Genomic DNA, 16,292 nt, shown 5'->3' with positions numbered 1-16,292 from the left:
GATCAATAATGATAATGCAAAAGTGTTATGTGAAATAAAGTGATATGAAAAGTAAATACATACTTAAAAAAGGTAGCCAGCTTAACAGCATTTAAATGTAGCCTATTTAGCTTAATATAGCTCCCTCTTGTGGCAGAAAAGATTATGGAAATCCATGTTTGAAATTCAAACTTGGCATCTCTAAAAATAGTATAAAAATTAATATCTAGGCACTAAGGGCTCTATTTACATAGAGATTATTTGCAAGTGAATTGTAGGTGATTTGAATCTGTCATTAACTAAGCATTATCAAGGGCCCAAACCCAGTGAGCATCTCCTGCAAAAAGAGATGAGTTAGACCTGCACAATAGTTAAAGGGACATGAAACCCACATTTTTTCTTTCATGATATAGAAAGAGAATGCAACATCTTTCTAATTTACTTCTATTATCTCATTTGTTTTATTCTCTTGATATTCTTTGCTGAGAAGCATATCTAGATATGCTTAGTAGCTGCTGATTGGTTGCTGCACATAGAAGCCTCGTGTGATTGGCTCACCCATGTGCATTGCTTTTTCTTCAACTAAGAATATCTAAAAAATGAAACAAAATAAATAACAGAAGTAAATTGTAATGTTGTTTAAATTTGTATTCTCTATCTGATTCATGAAAGAAAGATTTTGGGTTTAGTGACCCTTTAACCCCTTAATGACCAAGGACGTACGCCACACGTCCTCAAAAAAAAGACAGTTAATGACCGAGGACGTGTGGCGTACGTCCTTGGTCTGGAAAGCAGCTGGAAGCGATCCTGCTCGCTTCCAGCTGCTTTCCGGTTATTGCAGTGATGCCTCGATATGGAGGCATCCTGCAATAATCCCCCTTGGCCATCCAATGCAGAGAGAGCCACTCTGTGGCCCTCTCTGCACCGGACATCGGTGGCCGGTATCGTTGGTGGGTGGGAGCAAGTCTGGGAGGCGGGTGGGCGGCCATCGATGTGCCGAGTGGAGGGAAGGGGGGCGGGATCGGGGGCGGAACAGGCGGGAGCGCGCACGGGAGCTCGCGCGTGCACGGGGCGGGAGCGGGAGGGAACCGCTACACTACAGAAAAATAAAATTGTTAAAAGTAAAAAAATATATATTTTTAAATTTTGAAATAAACATCTAAGGGATCAGGAAGGGGTGGGGGGTTGGTCTTGGGTGGAGGGAAAGCTACACTACAGAAAAAAAAGGCACATTTGTTGCTAAACTGGGTACTGGCAGACAGCTGCCAGTACCCAAGATGGCGCCCATTAAGGCAGAGGGGGAGGGTTAGAGAGCTGTTTGGTGGGGGATCAGTGAGGTTGGGGACTAAGGGGGGATCCTACACAGCAGCATATGTAGATATGCCAAAAAAAAACAAAACAAAAAAAAGCCCAAATATAGCTTTTATTTTAGTACTGGCAGAGTTTCTGCCAGTACTTAAGATGGCGGGGACAATTGTGGGGTGGGGGAGGGAAGAGAGCTGTTTGGGAGGGATCAGGGGGTCTCATGTTTCAGGTGGGAGGCTGAGCTCTACACTAAAGCTAAAATTAACCCTGCAAGCTACATAATTAACCCCTTCACTGCTAGCCATAATACACGTGTGAAATGCAGCTGCATTTGGCGGCCTTCTTATTACCAAAAAGCAACGCCAAAGCCATATATTTCTGCTATTTCTGAACAAAGGGGATCCCAGAGAAGCATTTACAACCATTTGTGCCATAATTGCACAAGCTGTTTGTAAATGATTTCAGTGAGAATCCTAAAATTGTGAAAAATTTTACGTTTTTTTTTAATTTGATCGCATTTGGCGGTGAAATGGTGGCATGAAATATACCAAAATTGGCCTAGATCAATACTTGGGGTTGTCTACTACACTACACTAAAGCTAAAAGTATCCCTAAAAGCTCCCTACATGCTCCATAATTAACCCCTTCACTGCTAGGCATAAGACACGTGTAGTGCGCAGTGGCATTTAGCAGCCTTCTAATTACTAAAAAGCAACGCCAAAGCCATATATGTCTGCTATTTCTGAACAAAGGGGATCCCAGAGAAGCATTTACAACCATTTAAGCCATAATTGCACAAGCTGTTTGTAAATAATTTCAGTGAGAAACCAAAAGTTTGTGAAAAAATTAGTAAAAAAGTGAACGATTTTTTGTATTTAATCGCATTTGGCGGTGAAATGGTGGCATGAAATATACCAAAATGGGCCTAGATGAATACTTTGGGATGTCTACTAAAAAAAAATATATACATGTCAATGGATATTCAGAGATTCCTGAAAGATATTAGTGTTCTAATGTAACTAGCGCTAATTTTGAAAAATAATGGTTTGGAAATAGCAAAGTGCTTTTTGTATTTATGGCCCTATAACTTACAAAAAAAGCAAAGAACATGTAAACATTGGGTATTTCTAAACTCAGGACAAAATTTAGAAACTATTTAGCACAGTGTTTTTTGGTGGTTGTAGATGTGTAACAGATTTTAGGGGTCAAAGTTAGAAAAAGTGTGTTTTTTTTCAATTTTTTCCTCATATTTTATAATTTTTTTATAGTAAATTATAAGATATGATGAAAATAATGGTATCTTTAGAAAGTCCATTTAATGATGAGAAAAACAGTATATAATGTTAAAGTAAAATAACAGTAAATGAGTAAGAGGAAAATTACAGCTAAACACAAACACCGCAGAAATGTAAAAATAGCCTTGGTCCCAAACGGACAGAAAATGGAAAAGTGCTGTGGTCATTAAGGGGTTAAAGGGATATTAAACACTTTGAGATTGGAATATAAAATTATAAATAATATACATTGTATATTAAAAAACTCTGCAATATACTTTCATTATTTATTTTGACCCTTTTTCTTGTAATTCCATTCTCAAATCGTGAGCTTTCCAGTTGCTGATAGAAATGGAAGTGCAGAACACTGTTATATTCCATACAGCCATTGGCTGCACACTCTAGTAACCTATTTATAACTGTCCCTAATTGGCCACCTAAGTTACAACATGGCATCTCCCATTGTTTTATAGACACTAAAACTTTTTACTTATTTTGTCAATATTCCAACAGCTAATTAAACTTTAAAAAAAAACACATCTACGTATTATTCTCAGACTAATCTTTTCTTTTCAAATGTAGCAGTAATTTAGGCCTAGATTTAGAGTTCGGCGGTAGCCGTCAAAACCAGCGTTAGAGGCTCCTAACGCTGGTTTTGGCCGCCCGCTGGTATTTGGAGTCAGTGATTAAAGGGTCTAACGCTCACTTTACAGCCGCGACTTTTCCATACCGCAGATCCCCCTACGCCATTTGCGTAGCCTATCTTTTCAATGGGATCTTTCTAACGCTGGTATTTAGAGTCGTTTCTGCAGTGAGCGTTAGAGCTCTAACGACAAGATTCCAGCCGCCTGAAAATAGCAGGAGTTAAGAGCTTTCTGGCTAACGCCGGTTTATAAAGCTCTTAACTACTGTACCCTAAAGTACACTAACACCCATAAACTACCTATGTACCCCTAAACCGAGCTCCCCCCACACCGCCGCCACTCGATTAAAATTTGTAACCCCTAATCTGCCGACCGCCACCTACGTTATACTTATGTACCCCTAATCTGCTGCCCCTAACCCCGCCGACCCCTATATTATATTTATTAACCCCTAACTTGCCCCACACAACGTCGCCGCAAGCTACTTAAAATAATTAACCCCTAATCTTCCGACCGCAAATCGCCGCCACCTACGTTATCCCTATGTACCCCTAATCTTCTGCCCCTAACATCGCCGACCCCTATGTTATATTTATTAACCCCTAATCTGCCCCCCACAACGTCGCCGACACCTACCTACACTTATTAACCCCTAATCTTCCGAGCGGACCTGAGCGCTACTATAATAAAGTTATTAACCCCTAATCCGCCTCACTAACCCTATCATAAATAGTATTAACCCCTAATCTGCCCTCCCTAACATCGCCGACACCTACCTTCAATTATTAACCCCTAATCTGCCGACCGGAGCTCACCGCTATTCTAATAAATGTATTAACCCCTAAAGCTAAGTCTAACCCTAACACTAACACCCCCCTAAGTTAAATATAATTTTTATCTAACGAAATAAATTAACTCTTATTAAATAAATGATTCCTATTTAAAGCTAAATACTTACCTGTAAAATAAATCCTAATATAGCTACAATATAAATTACATTTATATTATAGCTATTTTAGGATTAATATTTATTTTACAGGTAACTTTGTATTTATTTTAACCAGGTACAATAGCTATTAAATAGTTAAGAACTATTTAATAGTTACCTAGTTAAAATAATTACAAATTTACCTGTAAAATAAATCCTAACCTAAGATATAATTAAACCTAACACTACCCTATCAATAAAATAATTAAATAAACTACCTACAATTACCTACAATTAACCTAACACTACACTATCAATAAATTAAACACAATTGCTACAAATAAATACAATTAAATAAACTATCTAAAGTACAAAAAATAAAAAAGAACTAAGTTACAGAAAATAAAAAAATATTTACAAACATAAGAAAAATATTGCAACAATTTTAAACTAATTACACCTACTCTAAGCCCCCTAATAAAATAACAAAGACCCCCAAAATAAAAAATTCCCTACCCTATTCTAAATTTAAAAAGTTACAAGCTCTTTTACCTTACCAGCCCTGAACAGGGCCCTTTGCGGGGCATGCCCCAAGAAGTTCAGCTCTTTTGCCTGTAAAAGAAAACATACAATACCCCCCCCCCCAACATTACAACCCACCACCCACATACCCCTAATCTAACCCAAACCCCCCTTAAATAAACCTAACACTAAGCCCCTGATGATCTTCCTACCTTGTCTTCACCATGCCAGGTTCACCGATCCGTCCTGGCTCCAAGATCTTCATCCAACCCAAGCGGGGGCTAGACATCCACTGAAGAAGTCCAGAAGAGGGTCCAAAGTCTTCCTCCTATCCGGCAAGAAGAGGACATCCGGACCGGAAAACATCTTCTCCAAGCGGCATCTTCTATGTTCTTCCATCCGATGACGACCGGCTCCATCTTGAAGACCTCCAGCGCGGATCCATCCTCTTCTTCCGACGACTAGACGACGAATGACGGTTCCTTTAAGGGACGTCATCCAAGATGGCGTCCCTCGAATTCCGATTGGCTGATAGGATTCTATCAGCCAATCGGAATTAAGGTAGGAATTTTCTGATTGGCTGATGGAATCAGCCAATCAGAATCAAGTTCAATCCGATTGGCTGATCCAATCAGCCAATCAGATTGAGCTCGCATTCTATTGGCTGTTCCGATCAGCCAATACAATGCGAGCTCAATCTGATTGGCTGATTGGATCAGCCAATCGGATTGAACTTGATTCTGATTGGCTGATTCCATCAGCCAATCAGAAAATTCCTACCTTAATTCCGATTGGCTGATAGAATCCTATCAGCCAATCGGAATTCGAGGGACGCCATCTTGGATGACGTCCCTTAAAGGAACCGTCATTCGTCGTCTAGTCGTCGGAAGAAGAGGATGGATCCGCGCTGGAGGTCTTCAAGATGGAGCCGGTCGTCATCGGATGGAAGAACATAGAAGATGCCGCTTGGAGAAGATGTTTTCCGGTCCGGATGTCCTCTTCTTGCCGGATAGGAGGAAGACTTTGGACCCTCTTCTGGACTTCTTCAGTGGATGTCTAGCCCCCGCTTGGGTTGGATGAAGATCTTGGAGCCAGGACGGATCGGTGAACCTGGCATGGTGAAGACAAGGTAGGAAGATCATCAGGGGCTTAGTGTTAGGTTTATTTAAGGGGGGTTTGGGTTAGATTAGGGGTATGTGGGTGGTGGGTTGTAATGTTGGGGGGGGGGGTATTGTATGTTTTCTTTTACAGGCAAAAGAGCTGAACTTCTTGGGGCATGCCCCGCAAAGGGCCCTGTTCAGGGCTGGTAAGGTAAAAGAGCTTGTAACTTTTTAAATTTAGAATAGGGTAGGGAATTTTTTATTTTGGGGGTCTTTGTTATTTTATTAGGGGGCTTAGAGTAGGTGTAATTAGTTTAAAATTGTTGTAATATTTTTCTTATGTTTGTAAATATTTTTTTATTTTCTGTAACTTAGTTCTTTTTTATTTTTTGTACTTTAGATAGTTTATTTAATTGTATTTATTTGTAGCAATTGTGTTTAATTAATTTATTGATAGTGTAGTGTTAGGTTAATTGTAGGTAATTGTAGGTAGTTTATTTAATTATTTATTGATAGGGTAGTGTTAGGTTTAATTATATCTTAGGTTAGGATTTATTTTACAGGTAAATTTGTAATTATTTTAACTAGGTAACTATTAAATAGTTCTTAACTATTTAATAGCTATTGTACCTGGTTAAAATAAATACAAAGTTACCTGTAAAATAAATATTAATCCTAAAATAGCTATAATATAAATGTAATTTATATTGTAGCTATATTAGGATTTATTTTACAGGTAAGTATTTAGCTTTAAATAGGAATCATTTATTTAATAAGAGTTAATTTATTTCGTTAGATAAAAATTATATTTAACTTAGGGGGGTGTTAGTGTTAGGGTTAGACTTAGCTTTAGGGGTTAATACATTTATTAGAATAGCGGTGAGCTCCGGTCGGCAGATTAGGGGTTAATAATTGAAGGTAGGTGTCGGCGATGTTAGGGAGGGCAGATTAGGGGTTAATACTATTTATGATAGGGTTAGTGAGGCGGATTAGGGGTTAATAACTTTATTATAGTAGCGCTCAGGTCCGGTCGGCAGATTAGGGGTTAATAAGTGTAGGTAGGTGTCGGCGACGTTGTGGGGGGCAGATTAGGGGTTAATAAATATAACATAGGGGTCGGCGATGTTAGGGCAGCAGATTAGGGGTACATAGGGATAACGTAGGTGGCGGCGGTTTACGGAGCGGCAGATTAGGGGTTAAAAGTGTAATGCAGGGGTCAGCGATAGCGGGGGCGGCATATTAGGGGTTAATAAGTGTAAGGTTAGGGGTGTTTAGACTCGGGGTACATGTTAGAGTGTTAGGTGCAGACGTAGGAAGTGTTTCCCCATAGGAAACAATGGGGCTGCGTTAGGAGCTGAACGCTGCTTTTTTGCAGGTGTTAGGTTTTTTTTCAGCTCAAACAGCCCCATTGTTTCCTATGGGAGAATCGTGCACGAGCACGTTTTTGAGGCCGGCCGCGTCCGTAAGCAACTCTGGTATCGAGAGTTGTATTTGCGGTAAAAATGCTCTACGCTCCTTTTTTGGAGCCTAACGCAGCATTTGTTTGAACTCTCGATACCAGAGTTAAATTTATGGTGCGGCCAGAAAAAAACCCGCGGAGCGTTAACAGCCCTTTTACCGCCAAACTCCAAATCTAGCCGTTAGTGTTTAATGTCCCTTTAATGCTGCATACAAATCACCTGCAATTCTCCTATTTCAGACAAGTTGTACACAGAATTAAAGGAACATGAAACCCAACATTCAGATAGAACATACATTTTTAAACAACTTTCCAATTTACTTTTATTAGCCAATTTGCTTCATTCTCTTGGTATCCTTTGTTGAAAAGAATACATAGGTAGGCTCAGGAGCCAGTTGTTGATTTGTAGCTATTCAAATATGCCTGTTATGGCCTTACAGATGTGTTCAGCTAGCATTGAAGCAAAATTGATAATAGAAGTAAACAGACAGTTGTTTAAAAGAAAATATTTTAGTTTTATGTCCCTTTAACTATGCAATGTGCAGGGCTAACTCAGCTCTTCTTGCAGAATATACTCACTTTGTTGGGCCTTTCATAATGCATTGATTATGGCAGGGATTGAAAGGTTTCAATTCACCACTCACTGAATAGACCCCTAAATATGTTAGGATCTATTCATTTACATACACCCATAAACCAATGTCAGTAAAGCTTATTCTGACTTTCCCTTTCTTACAAATACAACCCACATTACTTACCCCATTTTCAGCAGCCATCCATAGGTATCTCACAGCTTTTTGAGGATCCAGATCGGTGTCTCTGCTATACAAAACTCCTAGGTAGGATTGCGCCTTAAAAAAAAACAACACACAATAACAATTCTACACAAAGTCCTTGTTTACAAAACTCACTCACCATAAAATATCCCTCACCTCCTTTAGCCCAGCATGAGCAGCTTCCTGGAGCATCTGTACAGCTATCTGGGTGTCCTCAGGATTAGGATTAGCTTTTGAATGTAAGAGGTAACGTGCAAAGCGATACTGAGCCCTGCGATGCCCACGATTAGCTGCCAAGAGGTAATATTCTGCAGCCTACAGGAAAAATAAATGCATGAAAACAATAACTGTCTCGTGCTTATAGATAAATAGTACTAACATCTGAATTTTTTCTTATATCATAAACATACTACTACATGATAACAGCCTCCATCTAATTAGATAATGCAACAGGTGTATTGCTTGTTTCTTTGTAGCAACATGGGCTGGTAACATTAAAGGGATACCAAAAAGCAACAAGAAAAAAGAAACCGGATCCAGGTAGCCAGTGTAGTCCAGATTAAAACCTTTCATAATTCAGATAGAGCATGCAATTTTAAGCAACTTTCTAATTTACTCCTATTATCAATTTTCTTTGTTCTCTTGATATCTTTATTTGAAAAAGCAGGAATGTAAGCTTAGGAGCCGGCCCTTTTTTGGTTCAGCACCTGGGTAGCGCTAGCTGATTACTGTCTAAATGTAGCCAACAATCAGTAAACGCTACCCAGGTGCTGAGCCAAAAATGGGCCAGCTCCTAAGCTTACATTCTTGCTTTTCAAATAAAGATAGCAAACGAACAAAGAAAATTGATAATAGGACTCAATTAGAAAGTTGCTTAAAATTGCATGCTGCTATCTGGAATCATGAAAGTTTAATTTTGACTAGAATATTTCTTTAAAAATATGTATGTGGAAGTTCAACTTTGACAAAATATACTCTCTAAACATTTAAGAGGCACTAGTGTGTTTATAAGCGGATAATTGGACTTACTTTTGTCATATCCTTAGTGACACCTCTCCCTTGCTCATAGCATACAGCTGTGTTGTACTGAGCCTTGCTGTATCCGCTCTTTGCAGACTCCAGGAAGCAGCGGAAAGCCAGACTGTAATCAGCGTTGTCTCTCGCATTGACTATTCCTGGGCAGAAAGTTGTATATTAGAACCACAAAAGAAAGTCAAGTTATCAAGTTTAATACATAATCAAGATTAAAGCTATGTTATGGGCAGAAGGAAAGAGGATCATTAACAAGTCTGATGGCAAAGTCACCTAATCTACATGTATTAAAAAAAAAAGGAAATTTATGCTTACCTGATAAATGTATTTATTTTACGATATGTCGAGTCCACGGATTTCATCCTTACTTATGGGATTACGCAGGAGGAAGCAAAGAGCACCACAGCAGAGCTGTTTATATAGCTCCTCTCTTCAATCCCACTCCAGTCATTCGACCAAAGTTAGGAAGAGAAAGGAAAAGCCAAGGTGCAGAGGTGACTGAAGTTTAACAAAATTAAAGACCTGTCTTAAAAAATGACAGGGTGGGCCGTGGACTCGTCATATCGTAAAAGAAATAAATTTATCAGGTAAGCATACATTTCCTTTTCTTTTACAAGATATGACGAGTCCACGGATTTCATCCTTACTTATGGGATACAATACCAAAGCTAAAGGACACGGATGAAAGGGAGGGACAAGACATGAACCTTAACGGAAGGCACCACTGCTTGAAGAACCTTTCTCCCAAAAACAGCCTTAGATGAGGCAAAAGTATCAAATTTGGAAAAAGTGTGAAGAGACGACCAAGTTGCAGCTTTGCAAATCTGTTCAACAGAAGCATCGTTTTTAAATGCCCATGAGGAAGTCACAGCGCTAGTAGAATGAGCCGTAATTCGTTCAGGAGGCTGCTGTCCAGCAGTCTCATATGCAATACGGATGATACTCTTCAGCCAAAAAGAAAGAGAGGTAGCCATAGCTTTCTGACCCCTACGTTTCCCAGCAAAAACAACAAATTATGAAGATGTTTGACGAAAATCCTTACTCGCCTGCAAGTAGAACTTCAAGGCACGGAATATGTACAAATTAAGTAACAGACGCTCCTTCTTAGAAGAAGGGTTAGGACACAAGGAAGGAACAACAACTTCCTGATTAATATTCTTGTTAGAAACAACCTTAGGAAGAAAACCAGGTTTGGTACGTAACACCACCTTATCCGAATGGAAAATAAGATAAGAAGAATCACATTGTAATGCTGAAAGCTCAGAAATTCTGCGCCCAGAAGAAATAGCAACCAAAAATAAAACTTTCCATGATAATAACTTAATATCTAAGGAATGCATAGGTTCAAACAGAACCCCTTGAAGAACATTAAGAACTAAATTCAAACTCCAAGGAGGAGCAATTGGTCTAAACACAGGTCTGATTCTAGTCAGGGCCTGACAAAAAGATTGAACATCTGGAACATCTGCCAGACGCTTGTGTAAAAAAATGAAATTTATGCTTACCTGATAAATTTGTTTCTTTTACGATATGACGAGTCCACAGTGGCAAAGAGCACCACAGCAGAGCTGTATATATAGCTCCTCCCTTCCCCTCCCCCTCCAGTCATTCGACCGCAGTTAGGAAGAGAAAGGAAAGGTGCAGAGGTGACTGAAGTTTAATAAAAATAAGTGCATACCTGTCTTAGAAATGACAGGGTGGGTCGTGGACTAGTCATATCTTAAAAGAAACAAATTTATCAGGTAAGCATAAATTTCCTTTTCTTTCACAAGATATGACGAGTCCACAGATTTCATTCTTACTTGTGGGATACAATACCAAAGCTACAGGACACGGATGAAATGGAGGGACAAGACAGGAACCTAAACGGAAGGCACCACTGCTTGAAGAACCTTTCCCAAAAACAGCTTCAGAAGAAGCAAAAGTATAAAATTTGGAAAATTTGGAAAAGTGTGAATAGACGACCAAGTTGCAGCCTTGCAAAACTGTTCAACAGAAGCATTGTTTTTAAATGCTCATGAGGAAGCCACAGCCCTAGTAGAATGAGCCATAATTCTTTCAGGAGGCTGCTGCCCCGCAGCCTCATATGCCAGACGGATGATACTCTTCAGCCATAAATAAAGAGAGGTAGCCGTGGCTTTCTAGCCCCTACTCTTTCCAGAAAAAACAACAAATAATGAAGATGATTGACGAAATTCTTTAGTCGCCTGCAAGTAAAACTCCAGGGCACGGACCACGTCCAAGTTATGTAACAGACGCTCCTTCTTAGAAGAAGAATTAGGACACAATGAAGGAACAATAATTTCCTGATCAATATTTTTGTTGGAAACAACCTTAGAAAGAAAACCAGGTTTGGTACGTAACACTACCTTAACAGAATGAACAATAAGGTAAGGAGAATCACATTGTAAAGCCGAAAGCTCAGAAACTCTGCGAGCAGAAGAAATAGCAACCAAAAGTAAAACTTTCCAAGCTAACAAGTTAATATCTATGGAATGCACAGGTTCCAACGGAACCCCTTGAAGAACCTTAAGAACTAAATTCAAACTCCAAGGAGGAGCAAAAGGCCTAAACCCAGGCCTGATTCTAGTCAGAGCCTGACAAAAAGAATGAACATCAGGAATATCTGCCAGACGTTTGTGCAGCCAAATAGATAGAGCAGAAATCTGTCCCTTTAAGGAACTTGCTGAAAACCCTTTCTCCAATCCTTCTTGGAGAAAAGATAAATTCCTAGGAATCCTAATCGTAATCCATGAGTAGCCCTTGGATCCGCACCAATAAAGAGATAAAGAGATAAGGAGATTTACACCACATCTTATTGTAAATCTTTCTAGTAACAGGCTTACATGCCTGGATCAAGGTATCAATGACCGAATCAGAGAACCCTCGCTTAGATAAAATCAAGCATTCAATCTCCAAGCAGTCAGATGCAGAGAAATTAGATTTGGATGATGGATGGGTCCCTGAATGAGAAAGTCCTGCCTCAATGGAAACTTCCACGGCGACAGAGAGGACATGTCCACCAGATCGGCATACCAAGTCCTGCGAGGCCACGCAGGAGCGATGAGAATCACCGAAGCCCTCTCCTGTATGACTAGAGCAATCACCCGAGGAAGGAGAGCAAACGACGGAAACACATAAGCTACGTTGAACGACCAAGGCACTGCCAAGGCATCTATCAGTTCGGCCTGAGGATCCCTGGACCTTGATCCGCATCTTGGGAGCTTGGCATTCTGACTAGATGCCATAAGATCCAGCTCCGACCCCCATCTGAGAATCAGGTTGGCAAAGACCTCCGGATGAAGTTTTCCATTCCCCCGGATGAAATGTCTGTCTGCTCAAAAAAATCCGCCTCCCAGTTGTTCACTCCTGGGATGTAGGTTGCGGACAGATAACAAGAGTGAGCTTCTGCCCACCGAATTATCTTGGATACTTCTGTCATCGCTAAGGAACTCCTTGCTCCTCCCTGATGATTGATGTAAGCCATAGTCGTGATGTTGTCCGACAGAAATCGGATGAATTTGGCCGAAGCCAACTGAAGCCAAGCCTGAAGAGCATTGAATATTGCCCTCAATTCCAGAATACACCTCATCCTAGTAGACTGGCGTCCGTTGTCACTATCACCCATGAGGGTCTGCGGAAGCACGTCCCTTGGGACAGATGATCCAGCGACAACAACCAAAGAAGAGAGTCTCTTGTCTCCTTATCTAAATCTGAGGAGACAAATTTACATAATCTCCATTCCACTGCCTGAGCATGCTCAGTTGTAGAGGTCTGAGATGAAAACGAGCAAACGGAATGTTGTCTGTTTATCTGGGCTACAGATAATCGTGAAAGAAGAAACCTTCCTCTGGGGAAGGAATTTTTGAACTAGGAATAAGCAACACCTCATGTACCCTCACAAAAAGGGTGATGGAAGGGTCCCTGAATGAGAAGGTCCTGCCTCAATGGAAGCTTCCACGGTGGCAGAGATGACATGTCCATCAGATCGGCATACCAAGTCCTGCGAGGCCACGCAGGAGCAATGAGAATCACAGAAGCCCTCTCCTTTTTGACTCGAGCAATCACCCAGGGAAGGAGAGCTAGGTTGAACGACCAAGGCATCTATCAGTTCGGCCTGAGGATCCCTGGACCTGGATCCGTATCTCGGGAGCTTGGCATTCTGACGAGACGCCATGAGATCCAGCAACGGCCTGCCCCATCTGAGAATCAGGGTGGCAAAGACCTCCGGATGGAGTTCCAACTCCCCTGGATGAAACGTCTGTCCGCTTCCCAATTGTCTACTCCTGGGATGTGGATTGCTGACAGATAATAAGAGTGAGCCTCCGCCCACCGAATTATCTTGGATACTGCTGTCATCGCCAAGGAACTCCTTGTTCCTCCCTGATGGTTGATGTAAGCCACAGTCGTGATGTTGTCCGACTGAAATCGGATGAACTTTGCCGAAACCAACTGAGGCCAAGCTTGAAGAGCATTGAATATTGCCCTCAATTCCAGAATATTGATTGGAAGTAGAGACTTCGACCGAGTCCACACACCCTGAGCCTTCAGGGAATTCCAGACTGCACCCCATCCTAGTAGACTGGCGTCCGTTGTCACTATCACCCATGAGGGTCTGCGGAAGCACGTCCCTTGGGACAGATGATCCGGCAACAACCACCAAAGAAGAGAGTCTCTTGTCTCCTGATCCAGATCTATCTGAGAAGACAAATTTGCATAATCTCCATTCCACTGTCTGAGGATGCTCAGTTGTAGAGGTCCGAGATGAAAACGAGCAAACGGAATGATGTCCATTGCCGCCACTATCAATCCAATTACCTCCATGCACTGAGCCACTGATGGCCGAGGATTGGACTCAAGGGCTTGGCATGTATTCAGAATCTTTAACGTCCAGATAAGGCGCCACTGAAATGCCCCGCGGTCTGAGAACCGCTAGCAGAGACCTTAGAACCTTCGTGAAGATCCTGGGTGCCGTGGTAAGCCCGAAGGGAAGAGACACAAACTGAAAATGTTTATCCAGTAAGGCAAACCTTAGGAACTGGTGATGATCTTTGTGGATAGGAATATGAAGATATGCATCCTTTAAATCCACGGTAGTCATATATTGACCCTCCTGGATCAACGGAAGAATTGTCCGAATAGTCTCCATCTTGAAGGATGAGACTCTGAGAAACTTGTTTAGACTCTTGAGATCTAAAATGGGTCGGAACGTTCCCTCTTTTTTGGGAACCACGAAGAGGTTTGAGTAAAACCCCTGCCCCTGTTCTTGTTTTGGGATTGGACAAATTACTCCCATAGTGGAGTGGTCTTTTACACAACGTAAGAACACCTCTCTTTTTATCTGCTCTACAGACAATCGTGAAAGAAGAAACCTTCCCCTTGGGAAGGAATTTTTGAACTCCAACTGATACCCTTGAGACACGATTTCTAGTGTCCAGGGATCCTGAACGTCTCTCATCCAAGCCTGGACAAAGAGAGAAAGTCTGCCCCCTACTACCGGATCGGGGGCCGCCCCTTCATGCTGTCTTGGGAGCAGCAGTGGGCTTCTTGGATTGTTTACCCTTGTTCCAAGCCTGGTTTGGTCTCCAGACGGACTTAGCTTGTGCAAAATTCCCTTCCTGTTTAGCGGAAGAGGGGACTTCCTTGAAAGGAACAAAAATTACTCTGTCTACCCCTCTGTTTAGATGTTTTATCCTGAGGTAGGAGGTGACCCTTACCTCCTGTAATGTCAGAAATGATCTCTTTCAAGTCAGGCCCAAATAGGGTCTTCCCCTTGAAAGGAATAGCCAAAAGTTTGGATTTAGAGGACACATCCGCAGACCAAGATTTTAACCATAAGGCTCTGCGCGCTAGAATGGAAAATCCTGCATTCTTAGCCGCCAATTTGGCAATCTGAAAGGCGGCATCCGTAACAAATGAATTAGCCAGCTTAAGGGCCTTAATTCTATCCATTATTTCCTCTAAAGAAGTCTCAGTCTTAAGAGACTCTTCTAAGGCGTCAAACTAAAAGGCAGCCGCAGTTGTGACTGGTACAATGCAGGCCGTCGGATGTAATAGAACGCCTTGATGAACAAATAGATTTTTTAGAAGACCTCCAACTTTTTATCCATAGGGTCTTTGAAAGCACAACTGTCCTCAATAGGGATAGTCATATGTTTAGCCAGGGTAGAAATAGCTCCCTCCACCTTAGGGATCGTTTGCCAAGAGTCTCGAACGGTGTCAGGTATAGGGTACATTTTCTTAAAAATAGGGGAAGGTGAGAACGGGATACCCGGTCTTTCCCATTCCCGCGAAACAATTTCCGAAATTCTCTTAGGAACCGGAAAGACATCAGAGTAAGAAGGAACTTCTAAGTACTTGTCCATCTTACACAATTTCTCTGGAGGTACCAGAATAGAGTCACAGTCGTCCAGAGTCATCAAAACCTCCCGCAGTAACAGGCGGAGATGTTCAAGTTTAAATCTGAAGGACGTAACATCCGAATCTGTCTGTGGTAATGCACTCGCTGAGTCAGACAGTTCGCCCTCAGAAAGGGTCTCCCTACCCCCCAATTCAGATCCCTGGAAGGGTACATCGGAGATAGCCATCAAAGCATCAGAAGTCGCAGGAACGATATAAGTTTCTGTCCTGCTGCGCTTGCCCTGTAATGTTGGCAACTTAGATAACACTTCTGTGAGAGTAGATAACATAACTGCAGCCATATCCGGCAAAGTAAAAGAAGCAGATGCAGATGAAGAACATGGCGTCGCTAGAGCGGGCGTTAAAGGCTGTGGCGCTTGGGGAGAAAGTTGTGGCATACCCTGAATCTCATCAGTCTGAGCACCTTCCTTAGACATATCTTTATTAAAAAAATATGTTTTCTTTACATTGTAAAGCTCTCTCAACACAAGTATCACAAAGTGAAACAGGGGGTTCCACAACGGCATCTAAACACATGGGACCAGGGTCGTCTTTAATACTGACTGGGCCCTGGGCAACCATTTCCTTGGGGCCCCCCCCCGCCCATGCAATTTTGCTCTCCATCCCAACACCCCAAAAAACAACTAAATCAATTTTTTTTTTTTAAATGATTAGCCCAGCAGTGGGCTAATCATTTTCAAAAAAATATGAAATAAATTGCAATATGTGAAACTGGACCTAAGCAGTACTAATAAGTAAATAAATATATAAATTCCTCCACTGTGGATTAATTTAAAATATTTACTAATTAATTAAATGTTGGTTTTTAATTTATTTATATATTTTTTTTAAGTACATAAATATTTAATGCAAT

General features: G+C 41.3%; 1 protein-coding gene across 2 annotated transcripts in view; it reads right to left on the bottom strand.

Moving 5' to 3' along the window:
• The window catches only part of DELE1 (DAP3 binding cell death enhancer 1), a 150,072-nt gene that overhangs the window by 47,496 nt on the left and 86,284 nt on the right, over positions 1–16,292 (bottom strand). For both annotated transcript variants that reach the window (XM_053718628.1, XM_053718629.1), the window contains exons 8-10: positions 9,017–9,162; positions 8,144–8,302; positions 7,970–8,062 (exon numbers count right to left, since the gene is read on the bottom strand). In XM_053718628.1, coding sequence (XP_053574603.1) covers positions 7,970–8,062; positions 8,144–8,302; positions 9,017–9,162 — 398 coding nt within the window. The remainder of the gene's footprint in view (positions 1–7,969; positions 8,063–8,143; positions 8,303–9,016; positions 9,163–16,292) is intronic.

This window comes from Bombina bombina, chromosome 6 (genome assembly GCF_027579735.1).
Source record: "Bombina bombina isolate aBomBom1 chromosome 6, aBomBom1.pri, whole genome shotgun sequence".
NCBI classification, from domain to species: Eukaryota; Metazoa; Chordata; class Amphibia; order Anura; family Bombinatoridae; genus Bombina; species Bombina bombina.
Note: the sequence above shows the minus strand (reverse complement) of the source record. Positions and strands in the feature narration are given on the sequence as shown.